The 14123-nt window shown below is 32.8% G+C and overlaps 2 protein-coding genes across 2 annotated transcripts; one reads left to right on the top strand and one right to left on the bottom strand.

Moving 5' to 3' along the window:
* Positions 1-375: 375 nt before the first annotated feature.
* On the bottom strand, positions 376-4787 carry LOC114750451 (LRR receptor-like serine/threonine-protein kinase IOS1). Its single transcript, XM_028939050.1, has 13 exons — positions 4709-4787; positions 4093-4630; positions 3463-3929; positions 3146-3284; positions 2994-3065; positions 2511-2582; positions 2340-2420; positions 1959-2116; positions 1617-1861; positions 1399-1525; positions 1241-1309; positions 961-1150; positions 376-787 (listed from the first exon to the last, which is right to left on the bottom strand). Exons 1-13 carry the CDS (start codon positions 4785-4787, stop codon positions 376-378), a joined length of 2649 nt encoding a protein of 882 aa, XP_028794883.1.
* Positions 4788-10227: 5440 nt separating this feature from the next.
* Positions 10228-14123, top strand: LOC114750450 (uncharacterized). Its single transcript, XM_028939049.1, has 3 exons — positions 10228-11454; positions 12382-12591; positions 13860-14123. The coding sequence occupies exons 1-3, from the start codon at positions 10228-10230 to the stop codon at positions 14121-14123; spliced, it is 1701 nt and encodes a 566-aa protein (XP_028794882.1).

The raw sequence follows: 14123 nt of genomic DNA, 5'->3' as shown, positions 1-14123 counted from the left end.
TAACACAAACGCGCATCATTTAGCTTTTTTGTTGCAACAACGTTAAATCACCAACGTAAATTATGTAGACAAGCATTGCATTCCCACATCATATCCAAATAGTTTCAACATAATATATAAGGTAAATATATATACATTGCTTTTCATATTCATTATAATTTAAATTCCTGATTCTCCAGCACACAGATTGACATGGGAATTATAAACATTTAATGACAGAACCTATATATTCACTGAAGGAATATAATATGTGATTAGTTGGTTTCATCCAGAATTTTTCCTTACATATATATACATACACACACACATATATATACCCTATATGGAGATTCTCGCACAATAACTTCATACTTCTTTTATGAGGCAAGCTGGCTACTACCTGACCAAGGGAGAGGATTCTATTGTCATATTCAAGGACCCTAATTCATCTGAGTCTCCCATATCTGCACCACTACTGTGGTTGGTTCTGGCTACTTCTGTTGCCAAACACTCCTTTAGTTCATTAACTACCTCACTCATGGTTGGCCTGTTGTTGGGTTTTGGAGACACACAAGTCATTGCCATTTCCACAACTCTCCAAGCGGAGTTACTATCAAAGTCTCCACTTAGTCTTGAGTCAACAACGGCCTTTATATCTCCTTTAGCAACCATGGAGCTAACCCATTGACTTATGTGAGTTCTCTCATGGTTTCTAGATATGGCTGCCTGACTTGTGATTATCTCGAAAAGAACTACTCCAAAGCTATAAACATCACTTTTCTCTGTCAATCTGCTTGTTATATAGTACCTACAAGGCAAAGAACATATAACTTAGAGCGTGTTTGTTTTCACATTAAATGGACTGTGATTTTCAATATGAATCAAATACACGCTTAGATTAACTTATTCTCACTGCCATTTTTTCTCTTTCGTAACACAAGACAGAAAATATTAAGCAAAATGATTATTGGAAGGACTTACTCAGGATCTAAATAACCAGGAGTTCCTGCTACAACAGTTGATACATGAGTTCCATCATCAGTTAAGATGGTTTTAGATAGGCCAAAGTCAGCTATTTTTGCTTTGAATTTTTCATTCAGCAAGATGTTTGAAGATTTTACATCTCTATGGATTATAGGTGGCTTACATCCATTATGCAAATACTCCAACCCTGGGCCAAAATTTACAGCAAATGACATCGAATTAGAAGGATTTGAGGATTGAAAATTGAAGACGCAGATAACTTGGTTCAAGTTCTGACCTAGTGCCGCATCCAATGCTATACAAAGTCTGTCTTCCCAAGTCAAGAACTTTGAGTTGCTGCTTTTTCCTGCAAAATCAAGCTCCTTAACTTTCTATACTTATTGTTTTCCATTTCTAGACTATCAGCTATTTGGAAAAGGAATTGCACTAACAAACCTGAAAGGTAATCTTGTAAGTTACCATTAGCCATATACTCATATATGAGCCCTTTATGGGTTTTTTCATTGCAATACCCAACAAGGGAAGTAAGATTTCTGTGATGAACTCTCATTAAAAGTTTAACCTGTAAAGCAATTTCACATACATACTTAAACATAAAAACATATACTTTTCAATTAAAAAGTCATGTGATTTCGGTCCATTGTCATTTTTACCTCGGCTTGGAATTGTTGATAACCTTGAACGGATGATGAAGAGAGCATTTTAACTGCTACAGGAGTTTCCTCAATGTAACCCAAATAAACTGCTCCAAAGCCGCCTTTTCCGAGAATTATACCGAAGTTATTGGTTATTTTGTGGACATCAGAATATGAGTATTGTCTGCTTATGGCCTCCAGAGATGTGCCTTTTTGTTCTTCAACCTTTTCAACTTTCTGTGAGGTCTCAATTGGAGCTGTTCCTAATTTGAGATCATAAAAAAGCTTGTGGTTGGTGTTTCACATGATGAACCAAAATTGTGCTTGCGTATATGTGTGAATCATAAGCAGCAGCCTCACCTCTTTGTTGTCTTCTTTTAAGGGTAAAAAATATGATTGCCACAACTGCCAGAAGGATTAGAGCTCCAACAATTGATACTACTATGGGAATAGTAACATTGTTCTTTTCGTTGTTGTTGCACGAAGGAGATTCACATAGATATGGATTCTGTCCAACACTAATATATAGAGAGTCGCATAACTTATTATGATCATTTGTCAATAAATATTGCTAGTATCTATAGCTCTGTCTTAGACATCATAAATGCCCATGCAAAGAAAGAAGTTAATTTTCCTAGTATAGAGATTAAGAGATATAATAGAAACATTCATGTGCTATGTGTCCTAAATTCAATGTAAAACTGATTTTTTTGGACATTAGGATTTCAAATTGAGCCATACCTTAGCGACAGGGTACCTTTCTTTGATTTCTCAAGCAGATTAGAGGGAACTCTACCTGTCAAGTTGTTGTTCTCCAGGTTTCTGCAAAAGCAATATCCAGCTACAACATCCTTTGCCATTTTCAAAGCTATGAGATCTGACTGTTGTTCAATTAATTAGTAAACTACTTACAAGATCTTGAGGTTCTGTAGTTGAGCCAGAGAATTAGGCACTGCTCCATTTAAGCTGTTGTTTGATAAATCCCTGAAACAAGAAAGTTTCTTCCCTTCAGGATCAAGATTATACTACCTCCGGTCCTAATTATAAGAGCCAGTTGACTAATTTGAGGAGATTAAGGAAGTAAGTTGAGTTAGTTATTTGTCCTAAATAGGTGTTATCTTTCCTAAAATATCCTTGCTAATCAAGTGTATTAACTAGAACTCTTATTATTAGAAGGGTTACTTTGGAAAAAAATGTATAAATATGATAGACAAAGTGGATTGGGGTCTTATATTCAAGACCAAAATAAAAGTCAAACAAGGTCTTATATTAAGAACCGGAGGTAGTATATCTTGTGGAACCTAGCTTTAAGAAATCAATAAAAACATCTTAAAAGAACGGTTGTTGGAAGGAAGGATGTGTGTTTCCCATCAATCCAGAATGAAAAGCACTCACAACTTCTCCAGCATGGTGAGCTTTGAGATGGAAGGATGTATGTTTCCTTTCAATCCACTTGAAGACAAATCCCTGATGTGCAGTTCCAATGTTATTAGTTCTCATTCAAGTTTCATATGGTAATGACATTAATTTTGGGAAAACAAGCTTACAGGGCTGCGATTCTAGGAGAATTCTTGCCATTATAAGTACAATTTAGACCTTCCCAAACGTAGGCCTTAGGACTACATGGATCACCTTGCCAATTTCTTGCTACCCCATAAGAAGACTTGATTGTTGTGATTGCATCAACTATTTCTCAAAAATGCAAGTTAGTATGTACCATGTATATATATCTTCTTGACCAGATTCTTTAAGAAACTGAAGAATATTTAGGTGAAATTGAGTCTATAAAATAAAAAGTAGCCTAACTCAATCACACAGAAAAAGATAACATGCATCTGTAAAAGTTTATGTTTGCAGAACATACCATCTTCTTGCTCTGTTTCTGATTGCGAAAATTCTTTAAATGTATAAATTTCAAGAGCATTGAGGATAGGTGGAAGGGTTGAATTCTCGGTCTTCTGAAGCAAAATTTCAATTTTTTCTCCACTCGTGATGTTGAATACAGTGGATATGACTTGGTACGGAAGGACAACATTTGCAAGAAAATTACCATTGATGGTAATATTGAATGATCTTGTCTGATTCTTTTCTAAAACTTGAAGCTCTAAAAAATGCATGTATACATACACTTGGTCTGTTGCGTCTTCTAGCTCCCAGTGTGCTTGCATTGGAGCACTTTCATTTACTGGTGTCGCAGCATTACTCATAACAATGGTTGGTGGATTGTAATAATTTTGAAATAAGGAATTTTCAGAAATTGAAGCATTAATTTGTGTCCAGTTTTGGTGATAGAAATATCCCCAGCCTCGATCATAAGCATCATAACTATACCTGTGTCAACGCCATTCTCTTATCAGCTTTACAGAATATTTTTGATGTAAAGATGAAGTAAAAGATCACAATGTTTACATAATAACATTTTCAAAAACCAAATCTTCAGAGTACAGCTGAACCAACTCTTTTAAAAGTAAAAATAAACAAAGAAAGGATTTACCTGTATGTTTTGTTGCTGGTTGAGCCTAAATCCAACCTCTGGGCAAGTGACAAGATTCCTGAGTGGATATCATAAATACTGCCCACCAAAGTCCTCAATTCTATAGCAGAGATAAATGGGGTTCCAGAGCCTGTGTCAACCAGACAGAGTTGAATGTAATCTAATGATGGAACATGTATGATCTCAGGGACTACTTCAGATGATGAATTGGTTATTTTCACTGTCTTCCACAAGTTAGGCCCAAGATGAAGATCAAAACTCGGTAAATCATTCCCGCCATCATAATTCCCGTACACAAAAGTAGCCCTGATCAGATATTTAGATCCACTTTTGATGTTTATTCTGTAACAGTTTCTTGGTCCTTGAGGAAAACTTCTCAGGTTCCAAACTTGCCGTTGATATGTACTTTGGATATCATTGGTTATCGATTTACTCACTCCAGAGTCTATGAACTCCTCATCTGATATGTAATGTATGCCTGTTGTCTTCTCAGTGTAGTTGGACTTGGCAGGTGCCCCACAGTCTATGCTTATGAATCCTGAAACGTAGAGGCAAAAGGTTAATTCTTATTAATTAGTATTGTGCATTTAAGTTTGAGTCTTTGCTGGCAAATTACCTGATTGATCCTGAGACTGAACCAGAACTACAAAAACCAGACAACCTACGAGAAAAGAGAAGCTCTTTGACATTCCCATCACTTTCTGAAGCTTCCCAGTTGCTTGGGAAGACAAGAACGTTAGCGACATTGTTATTAGTTGTTGTTACTTGTACAAGATAGAGTTCTGCACACTTGTGACGTGGCCATTGTCATCACTCAGGTGGCATTGGGTTTGCTTCTTTGAAAATTTCTTAAATGGATTGTTTATAGAATAGGCAGACTTAATTAATCGCAGTTAAGTAGATTACACACACACAGGCACACACACACATATATATATGCATATATAAAACATAAAATAAACTTTGTGACTAAATTAAACTCACTTGAACATTTGTTTTTAATCTATGTTGTATTATACTACCTCCGGTCTATAAACAAGGTCTTACAATTAGGACGGGACAGTATATAAACTTCAAAAAGTGAGCTATGTTTGCATCCAATGCATGACAACTAGACAGTGATAATATTAATGAAGTCTCTTTGGTGTGAAATAGTTGTTTTCCTTCGATTCATTGATATATTCTTTAAATAAAAAAAAGGTCATAAAAAATTAATTTGCACTCCTGTTTAACGGTTTTTTAAAAAAGAAAACATATTAACTATTGTCTTAATTTTATAAAATATTATCTTACAAATAGAAATATTAAAACCTTTTTTTTTAAATATCTTACGTATAGAAACAAATATATTATGGCCTGGTCAAAGCATTTCATTCCAAGCGCGCGCGCGCGCACAGTTTATTATGTGGTTAGTTTTTCTTTTTAAGTTGACCAAATATTTAGTGCTGTTTGTTTGATGTCAAATATATATTTTATTATTGAAGAAGATTAAGTAGAAGGATTTCATCGTAGTCTTAAATAAGCAAACTTGATAAATTTTTTAGAGCTGGGCAGAAATAGCTGGTATGAACACTATATATATATATAGAGAGAGAGAGAGAGAGTACGTATTATAGAAATTATTTAATCATTAAAAACAAGTGATTTCAACAAAAAGTCTTGAGAGGAATTTGTCAAATGTAGGATTGGATAGTGATAGGCGATGACAATTTTTGCAAGTGGACTTTATATTAAAATGCATCAATCAACTTCTCATCATCGTCATTTAATTAAACTATTTGTAGTAGCGTTTTGTCTTGTTTTAAATCTAGATTAATTTTGACCTACGCCGCGTGCATGTTATTTTTTGTAGTTGTAAGAAAATAATATAATTAATGTACTAGGACAGTTAGATTTATGAATTATTATAAATTTTATATAAAATGAATTGCTACACAATATTAATTAATAAGAGCATATCTTCAGCTAAAAACTAATAAGCATAAAGCATACTCATCTAAACCTATTTATAAATCACTTCTAATATATTTCACATAGATCAAGAAAAATCTTAAATTTCGTTAACTTTTATTTAAAATTTAACAACTTTTCAATTTTATCCCTATTTAGTGTATATCATACTCTATGAAAATAAAGTCAGTACAATAATAAATGAAAAATAAAATTATATATTTATATAAAAAAATTTCTCTATCTACCTTATAAATAGGACTAAAAACTCTCTTCTCTTTATGTCCTATAAATAGTAGTAAAGGAGTACCAATCTATCAAGTTATTGAAAACTTAGTTTATATGATAAACTTTCAAGCCTCGTTTGCTTGGCATATATATGAGACATTGCAATACATAAAATATCATTTTGCCACAAAGCAGTTTGGTGATTGGCTGATCACTCTGCTCAAATAATAGATTTTTAATGAATCAATATTTTCATAATAATTTGACCCCTTTCATTAACCTATTCGACTTTGACAAAAAAAAATTTTAATTGGCCTATATTCCACCTGTAATTTTTAATTTCCTCGACCTTTTCAACCCCGTTTCAACAACTCTACACTACTAAAATTTTATTATACTACAAACATATTTAATGCTTGATATAAAAAGACAAGGTTTAGTTTCCATCTTACTGAAGGGAAAACGACATTTCATGACCCTCTAGAAGCATTAATACCAGCTAAGAATCCTTTTTTTTTTTTTCCCGTGAAAGAATCTTGAAATTTTGAAAGAGTACTAACTAAAAGGAGACTATGGGCTTATTTGGTTTCTTATTTTGAAAATAATTTTTCGTTTTTAAAAACAGAAAAACAAAAAACTTTGTTTGGTAATTTGTTTTTAGTTGATTGTTTTAAAAAACAAAAAACAGTAACATGGTTTTAAAAACCAAAACAACTTTTACATGTTTTCTTTTTTTTTTTTTTATCTTTCGTTTTGACAATTCTAAAGAATTTTCTTCTCTTCTCACTTACTATCCACCACTTATCATTATCAGCGACAACTATTACCTAGCTATCAAAATTTTCCTCAATTAATTTTTTTCAGCACTCTTATTTTATATTTACGCTACGATGCTCTATTTTTTTTGATTTTTTTCAGTATTCATGTTCAATATTTTTGGTTGCATAGTTCAGCATTTCACCTACAAATTAATTACAGTGCAGCTCAACTTTTAGTCATTAATTTATGTCCGATTGATCTTATTTATTGATTTCTAAATATGTTAATTGCGAATTCAAATTTCAATGCAAAATTACTCGTAAATTTAAAAGGTGACTATTGTTTACTGGAATTGATCAAAATGTTGTTTTGAATATGTAGATTTAACAAGAAAATAAGTGTCTATATATAGTTCGGCAATAAAGAAAAAGAGAGTATATATAGTTTAGCATCTTCATTATATTAATAGAAAAGTGAGAAAATATTTTTAAAAATTAACCGTGCACATATGATTTATATTGAGTATATAGACTTTTTTCCTTTTGCCATTAGAGTATACAGTAAGCTTTAACATGCTGGGTTATTCATCAATTAATCGTAAAAAATGTGACTCATCATTTATTTATTGGTCTTAGTAATGTAGGCCTTGTTTTAATGATTAAGGGAAAACTTGCTGATGGCCCAGTTAAAAAAGGTGAATAAAAACAAAAAAAATTTCCGCGCTGAGTTGGATCTATCTCGAAAGCGAGTATGGCATGTTCTAAAACTTGAAAAACGTTACTCATTCAAAATATAAAACTAATTTTATAGTATAATTTATTAATTTACACCATAAAATAAATTTTAAGCTAAAATATATATTTAGTTCTTTAATTTTATCTAAGGTTTCAGTTTAGTCTTTTAACTTTAAAAAGTATATTTTCAGTTCTTGAATCCTAAGATTTTAATATTAAACAATAACTTTTTGTAACAATCATGCTTGTTTTAAAAATTAAATTTAATATGTTAGTATTTAATAAGGTTTTATTAGCATTCAAAAGCTCAATATTACGCCTGCAAGGGTTGGGTCTGACTAGTCGCAAACGGAAACGCAAGACGCCTGTCTTACCATGTCATGGGCTCGATACCTGCGAGTGCACCTGGGATTAGTCTGGCCGGTTGTGCTGAGATACCCTGAGGCAGTGATACCATCCTACTCAAAAAAAAAAAAAAAAAAAGCTCAATATTACTCCTCCAGTCTTTAATAATATAAGACCTATTTAACTAATTTGATTAGATTAAGGAAGTTACGTAAGTTAATTAATTATAAGAAATATGACATGTTTTTTCTAAAACATCATAATCATCTTTCTTAATATCCTATTTCCCTCACTTACTTGATTATGGTTGAGGGAGTATCTATAGGGATAATTTAAAAAAATGATAAATATAAAAAATAAGTCTTACGTTTATGACCAAAATTAACTTAAAAATTAGGTCTTATATTAAGGACTAGAGGACTATCATTTTTTGCTAACGGTTCTAGTGTTAGAGGACTAAAAGTTTACTTTTTAAAGTTAAGGGATCAAAATAAAACCTTATATAAAATTAGAAAACTAAAAGTATATTTTAGCTTAAATCTTATATTCAAGGTAGGAGTACTTCAGTACCCCGCTCTAGGTTCTCTCTTTAGGGTTTCTTTCCATGGTGAGAAGACATATATACTTCGTCCTGTTTTAATTGTAAGATTTTGTTTATAGTTTATAAATGAGATTTTATAATTAGAACTAATGGCAATATCTATACACACACATACATACACATACATGTATATAACTCGGCTGCGTAATTATCGGGTTTCTTTCCCGTTCTCTCTCTTTTCTTCTTCTTCGTCGCGAAAAAGGAGACGTGGAAGAGCCGAGTTTGCGCAATAATATCTATGAAGAGATGGAAAGAGGTTCTCCTCCAACATGAATCCTCGGCATCAGCAAGAAGCTCTTGATCAATCTGGACTGTCATCTCACATTAGATTAAGACAAGCAAATGCAACGAGTACTGAAAGAAGATGGCAGTGCTAATTCAAAGTCATTGAGATATTACCCAAAAAAAAAAAAAGATTGAGACTTTTTATCAAAACAAGGTAAAAGTTCGGATTCATAAATAAAAGTTTTTGAGAAAATAAAATACATTTTTATATATGTCTATTGCTTTTTGATCGATTTTAACAATTTTTTCTGATAACCCTATTTTTATCATTTCTGTCTCATATATAAGTTTTGAAGAAGTAAGATTAATGGGAAAATAAACTAAATATACTCCTCTTGGTTATCTATCATTCACCAAAATTAAGAAAAATTTTAAATCTCATTATCATTAATGTTATTGTAAAATATAATAATTTTTTAACTTTACTCTCATTTAATATTCACTCTATCCCAAAAGTATAAGGTTTACATAATAATAAATAAAATACAAATTTGCAAATTCATATTAAAAATTTAATGATATAACTGATAAATAAGATTAAAATAAAATTCTTTCTCTACGTTATAAATATAATCATAACATTATTTTTTTAGAACAACTAAAATCTAATGTATATATTTAGTTCTTTAATTTTAACCAATTTTAATTTGATTCCTTAATTTTAAAAAATATTTTTAATTTTTTAACTTTAAAATTATTAGTCTTAAATGATAATTTTTTGTGACAAGATTGTTTTGAAAATTAAATTTAATATTTTAACATTTTAAGAATGTTTTGTACACATTCAAGATATAAAACATACTTAGCCAACAACTAAATATATACTATTTTTCAGAGGCTTTTAGCAAATTCATCCCACCAATTAATTGGTGAATTAAATGAGCCAAAAAACATTGAATATCATAGGCTGTCGTAAATAGTATTTAATATGATGAACATACGTTGCCAAAAGCAGAAAAGATATCAGCTGATGACATTATCCCAAAAAGAGAAAAAATCAAATCAGACACACCCCAGATATTTTGAATGGACATTGTGTCTCTCACGTGTTTGCTAATAAGTCTATATAATAAAAAATTTCTACAAATCCTCAAATATTAGTCCATTCATTTTCTTAGGTTTAGTGTCCTCTTGTCTAGGGCTTTACCAAATTCAAAGTCTAGGTCTCCACTCTAATCAGCAGCTAGCTAGCTCTTACAGTAGTACTCACAACAAGCTTAGACTGACCTGACCATGGCTCCCAGAAGCAAGCCGCGCAAAAAAGCTCACAAGCTCGGTGGCTCCGATGGGATTTTCCAATTTCCGGAGGCGATTCTGCAGAAAATCTTCTTCTTCTTACCCGTAGAAGACGCAGTATCACTATCAGCTGCTTCCAAGACTTGGCGAAATGTCTGGACTTCACTTCCAGTCCTCAACCTAAGATTAGATCACAGCGAATATGTCACTTTCGAGAACTTCGTCTCTTCAGTCGAAGACTCCTTGTCAATCCTAAGATCTCGCAAAGCAAAAATTGAGAGCTTCTTTTTGACTATTGATCCGCAGGAAAAAGAGGGTTCGGACTTGGAATCTCACCTCCATGACTGGCTTACTCTAATTATGAAAAACTATGTCAAGGAGATAGATCTTAGGGTTTCTGAATCTCCGAACGACATTTTTTACACTATACCCCAATCAGTTTTCACTTCGAAATCTTTAGTCAAACTTCAGCTGATAGGTTGCAAATTTCCGGCTGACATTTCATTCTCTGATGGTGGTGGTGATCGTAAGAAATCCAGGAGGCGTCGTCATGAATTTCTCTGTCTTAAAGAGATAATTCTTGAGGATGTTGTTGCTCGTGATGATCAAATCAAGGAACTTGTGAATCATTCTAAGAACTTTCTAGAGAAGCTGACCATTAAAACGTCTCCTGCAATAGAACTTCTGAGTCTCGAATTCTTCTTAAAGCTCAGTTTTATTGAAGTGAATGTTAAAACATTGCGTGTAGCTCAGGCTACGAATCTGGATACGATGGTTCTATATGGGCTTCATAGATTATATGCTTCTGATGTATGGAACATAAAGACACTGAGATGCTTAACATGGCACACAAGGGCCTACCAATGGATCAAAGCATTTATATCCACACTCCCACTTCTGGAGACGATCCAAATGTTTATGGTTCGTAATGAGAAGATTCAGATTCGCAGTGATTCTCTTAAGAATTTCTTTTTGTGTGAAGGGCAGAGATTTGAGGAGCCTATAGAAGTTGAGGTTGATGCTTCGAGACTAAGCAAAATCTATTTCACTGGGTTTTCTTTTCCTGAGATTACAATGTTGAGACGGAGTCCCAGAGTTGAGCTTCATCATTTTGGTCATTCTTCTGGTGGCATTGATAGCTCTCAACTTTACAGGCTTGGAAAGTTTTCACAAAACGTGATCCACTCACTGCTACAAATACACTTGCATAAGATTTTTATTGAGGTATGTGAATTATTCTTTTGGTTTTGGGTAATTAATTATTGTTGCAATTTATTTTTAAGAGGCATTAACAAATTTTCTTTGTATATAGCCTAGAGGTGTGCATGTTGAATGATCTTATTTTCTAAGCCTGCTGTGATGTATATAGTCATTGTTGTTATTGCCAATTAATTAATAATTTGCAATCTTTGTTGTTACATATGATATGATGATCAATATTATTAATGATCAATCATTACGTTTCTGCTCTTGAATTTGATAGCACTAAGGTAGTTGAATTAGGAGAATCTCCGAGAACCCCATATGATAATTTATCTTTAAAGAAGAAAATTGTAATTCCTCTTTAAACAGAGGATTGATGGAAGTTGGCAGTCTCAGATGATGTGATGATGCATGAAATCTACGGTACGTAGTAGCATACACTATGTACTAAAATGCCCCGTCGACCATTATATAGATTGTTCTACGAGATACTTAAGTGCTTTAATTTGATCATTTATGTGTAGGCATTGGTTGAAGAAAAGGTTAAAAATATTATGAATCCCAAAACCTTTTTGCACCTTCAAAAAGAGAAAAATATTATTATTAATTGTGATGGGTTATGTCCGAAGAATATCCTCTCTCTGACACATATATAGCCGAACATAATCTATCTTTTCGCCTGCAAAACATATCATTTTTTATATGAATACCAAAAATAATTCAAATTATAGAAAGGGAGGGTACTTTTCTTTGCAAGTCCGACTCCCAAAAGTGTTATACGATTTGCTTTCTCTACCCAGAAGACTAACAATTCCTGTATACCGAGTTCTGTTTGTGTACTTAGAAAATTCTATAGCTCAATGAACTTCTTCGGTGTGATGAACTTCAGTTTATTTTTTTCCTGGAATATACATGTATTGACTTTTTCAAACAATTTTGAATGGACAGAATCTGCTGACTCTGGAAGAGCTGAAAGAACATCCAGTTGTGTATCATCCAACAAATGTAACAATGTTGGTTATTGAGTGCATTCCAGTTGCCTCGAATTACTCATCTTTTCTCAATGCTTTGTTTTGGACCTGTCATCCCAGCCGTCTGATTGTCTTAATGAATAGAGAAGAAACCCTAAAATCACCTCACAAGGCCAGTTTCATACGCGTAAGTGATCGATGCCAAAACTTAGGAAAAAATTTATATACAACACATATACTGTTATTTTATCTTCATCGTATTTAGATTTCATGAATCAATACCAAGGTTTCTGTTTTTGGAAAAGTAGACTCAAATTTATAAGTACTATGTGAGTCTTTTAGTTTGATAAGTATGCGCGGATAAAATTATGTATAAAAAATTGTAATTTATGTCACTAGCCCTATGGTTCATGAGTTCAACCCCACACATCTTAAACTGTTAAGCTCAGCCCTTCTATAATTGAAAAGAAGATTGAGAGAGGGGGAGAGAGAGGGTGTGGTTCATGGTTTTTGGGTAAGTCAGTGAAATAGGGCTAAGTGATTAGAGATGACGGTGATGGAGAGGAATATGAAAGAAAATATAATACTCTTTCGATCCTAAATATAAGACCTAATTAACTAATTTGAGTAGATTAAAGATGTTAACTAGTTAAATTAATTAATATGATATTTTTTCTAAAACGTCCTAATTATTTTTCTTAATTCCCTCTCTCCTTTTCTTACTTGATTATTATTAAGGGAATATCAACAAGATAACTTAGAAAAAAAATTGATTAGCATATGAAATAAATCTTACATATAGGACTAACATCAACTATGCGATTAGGACATACATTAAGGACTACAGGAGTAGTAACAAATCTCCTACTACAATATGGAAGGTCTTTTGTGTGAAATCTCTCCAATCAAGCATTGTTAACCTTTTCCTCCAAGAAGGTGGTATTAGAGTTAAGGTTAAATAACCCAGGTTTAAAGAGTGGAGGGGTGTATGTGACGATTTTAAAGAGGGAAGGCTATTGTGGTAACAGCAGCGCCAAATCAAAAAGATCTATGAAATTTGTGATATCTCTCTATTTGTTTAAGATGTCAGAGTGTCTCCGGGTGTTGAGTGTGTGCGAGTTGAGTAACAACGCCAATGGAAAATCTCTCTATGTGTCGATCGAGTAACTTCTTCTCGATCTCCCTCCAACATCTATATTTATGTGGCACTAACATGTCAAATAATTAGGAATATTCCCTATATAAGAACACATTAAGTTATAACTTGGCCCATTATTATCTATTTTCTCTTTATCATGCATCATTCTCTAGCTACCTGAATTATTGCAGTATGATCATATGCATTAATTCATCTTTATTATGAATAATTTTGCCTGATTGTTGCTTAATTAATTACTTAATTAATTAATTAATGTGTTGGTCGTCATGCATAATGTAAAATATCATATATTGCAGTACCTTGTAGATGAATTAATGAACAGGGAGGAAACGAATCCAAATTGTTGCCCTGAACATAATAAACCAAAGTGCTGGAGGCATTACATAGTGGATGTGACATTTGAACTATACAGAAGCACGCCGCATGAGTTTGATGAAGGTGAGGAACTCACAAACATCCCTCTCGAGAAGGCACAGAATGGAGCATTTTCCCTCCTTCAAACCACAACCAGAGGATTCGTTGTGCAATTTAGGCTTTTATGGCTACCTTATCCAGTTTAA

This window comes from Neltuma alba, unplaced genomic scaffold (assembly GCF_004799145.2).
Source record: "Neltuma alba isolate B1F8T4 unplaced genomic scaffold, ASM479914v2 tig00006447_pilon, whole genome shotgun sequence".
Taxonomy (NCBI): Eukaryota; Viridiplantae; Streptophyta; class Magnoliopsida; order Fabales; family Fabaceae; genus Neltuma; species Neltuma alba.
The sequence above is the reverse complement of the archived record's forward strand: the minus strand, read 5'-3'. Positions and strand labels throughout refer to the sequence as shown.

What these genes read in the sequence shown, in the direction of transcription:
- LOC114750450 (XM_028939049.1), top strand. Translation starts at nt 10,228, where the DNA reads ATGGCTCCCAGAAGCAAGCCGCGCAAAAAAGCTCACAAGCTCGGTGGC. An exon ending in TGCATAAGATTTTTATTGAG is followed by an intron (nt 11,455 to 12,381) that starts GTATGTGAATTA and finishes TTGAATGGACAG; the next exon opens with AATCTGCTGACTCTGGAAGA. An exon ending in ACAAGGCCAGTTTCATACGC is followed by an intron (nt 12,592 to 13,859) that starts GTAAGTGATCGA and finishes CATATATTGCAG; the next exon opens with TACCTTGTAGATGAATTAAT.
- LOC114750451 (XM_028939050.1), bottom strand. Translation starts at nt 4,787, where the DNA reads ATGGGAATGTCAAAGAGCTTCTCTTTTCTCGTAGGTTGTCTGGTTTTT. An exon ending in AGAAACAGAGCAAGAAGATG is followed by an intron (nt 3,285 to 3,462) that starts GTATGTTCTGCA and finishes TTTGAGAAATAG; the next exon opens with TTGATGCAATCACAACAATC. An exon ending in AGCATTGGATGCGGCACTAG is followed by an intron (nt 1,151 to 1,240) that starts GTCAGAACTTGA and finishes ATTTTGGCCCAG; the next exon opens with GGTTGGAGTATTTGCATAAT.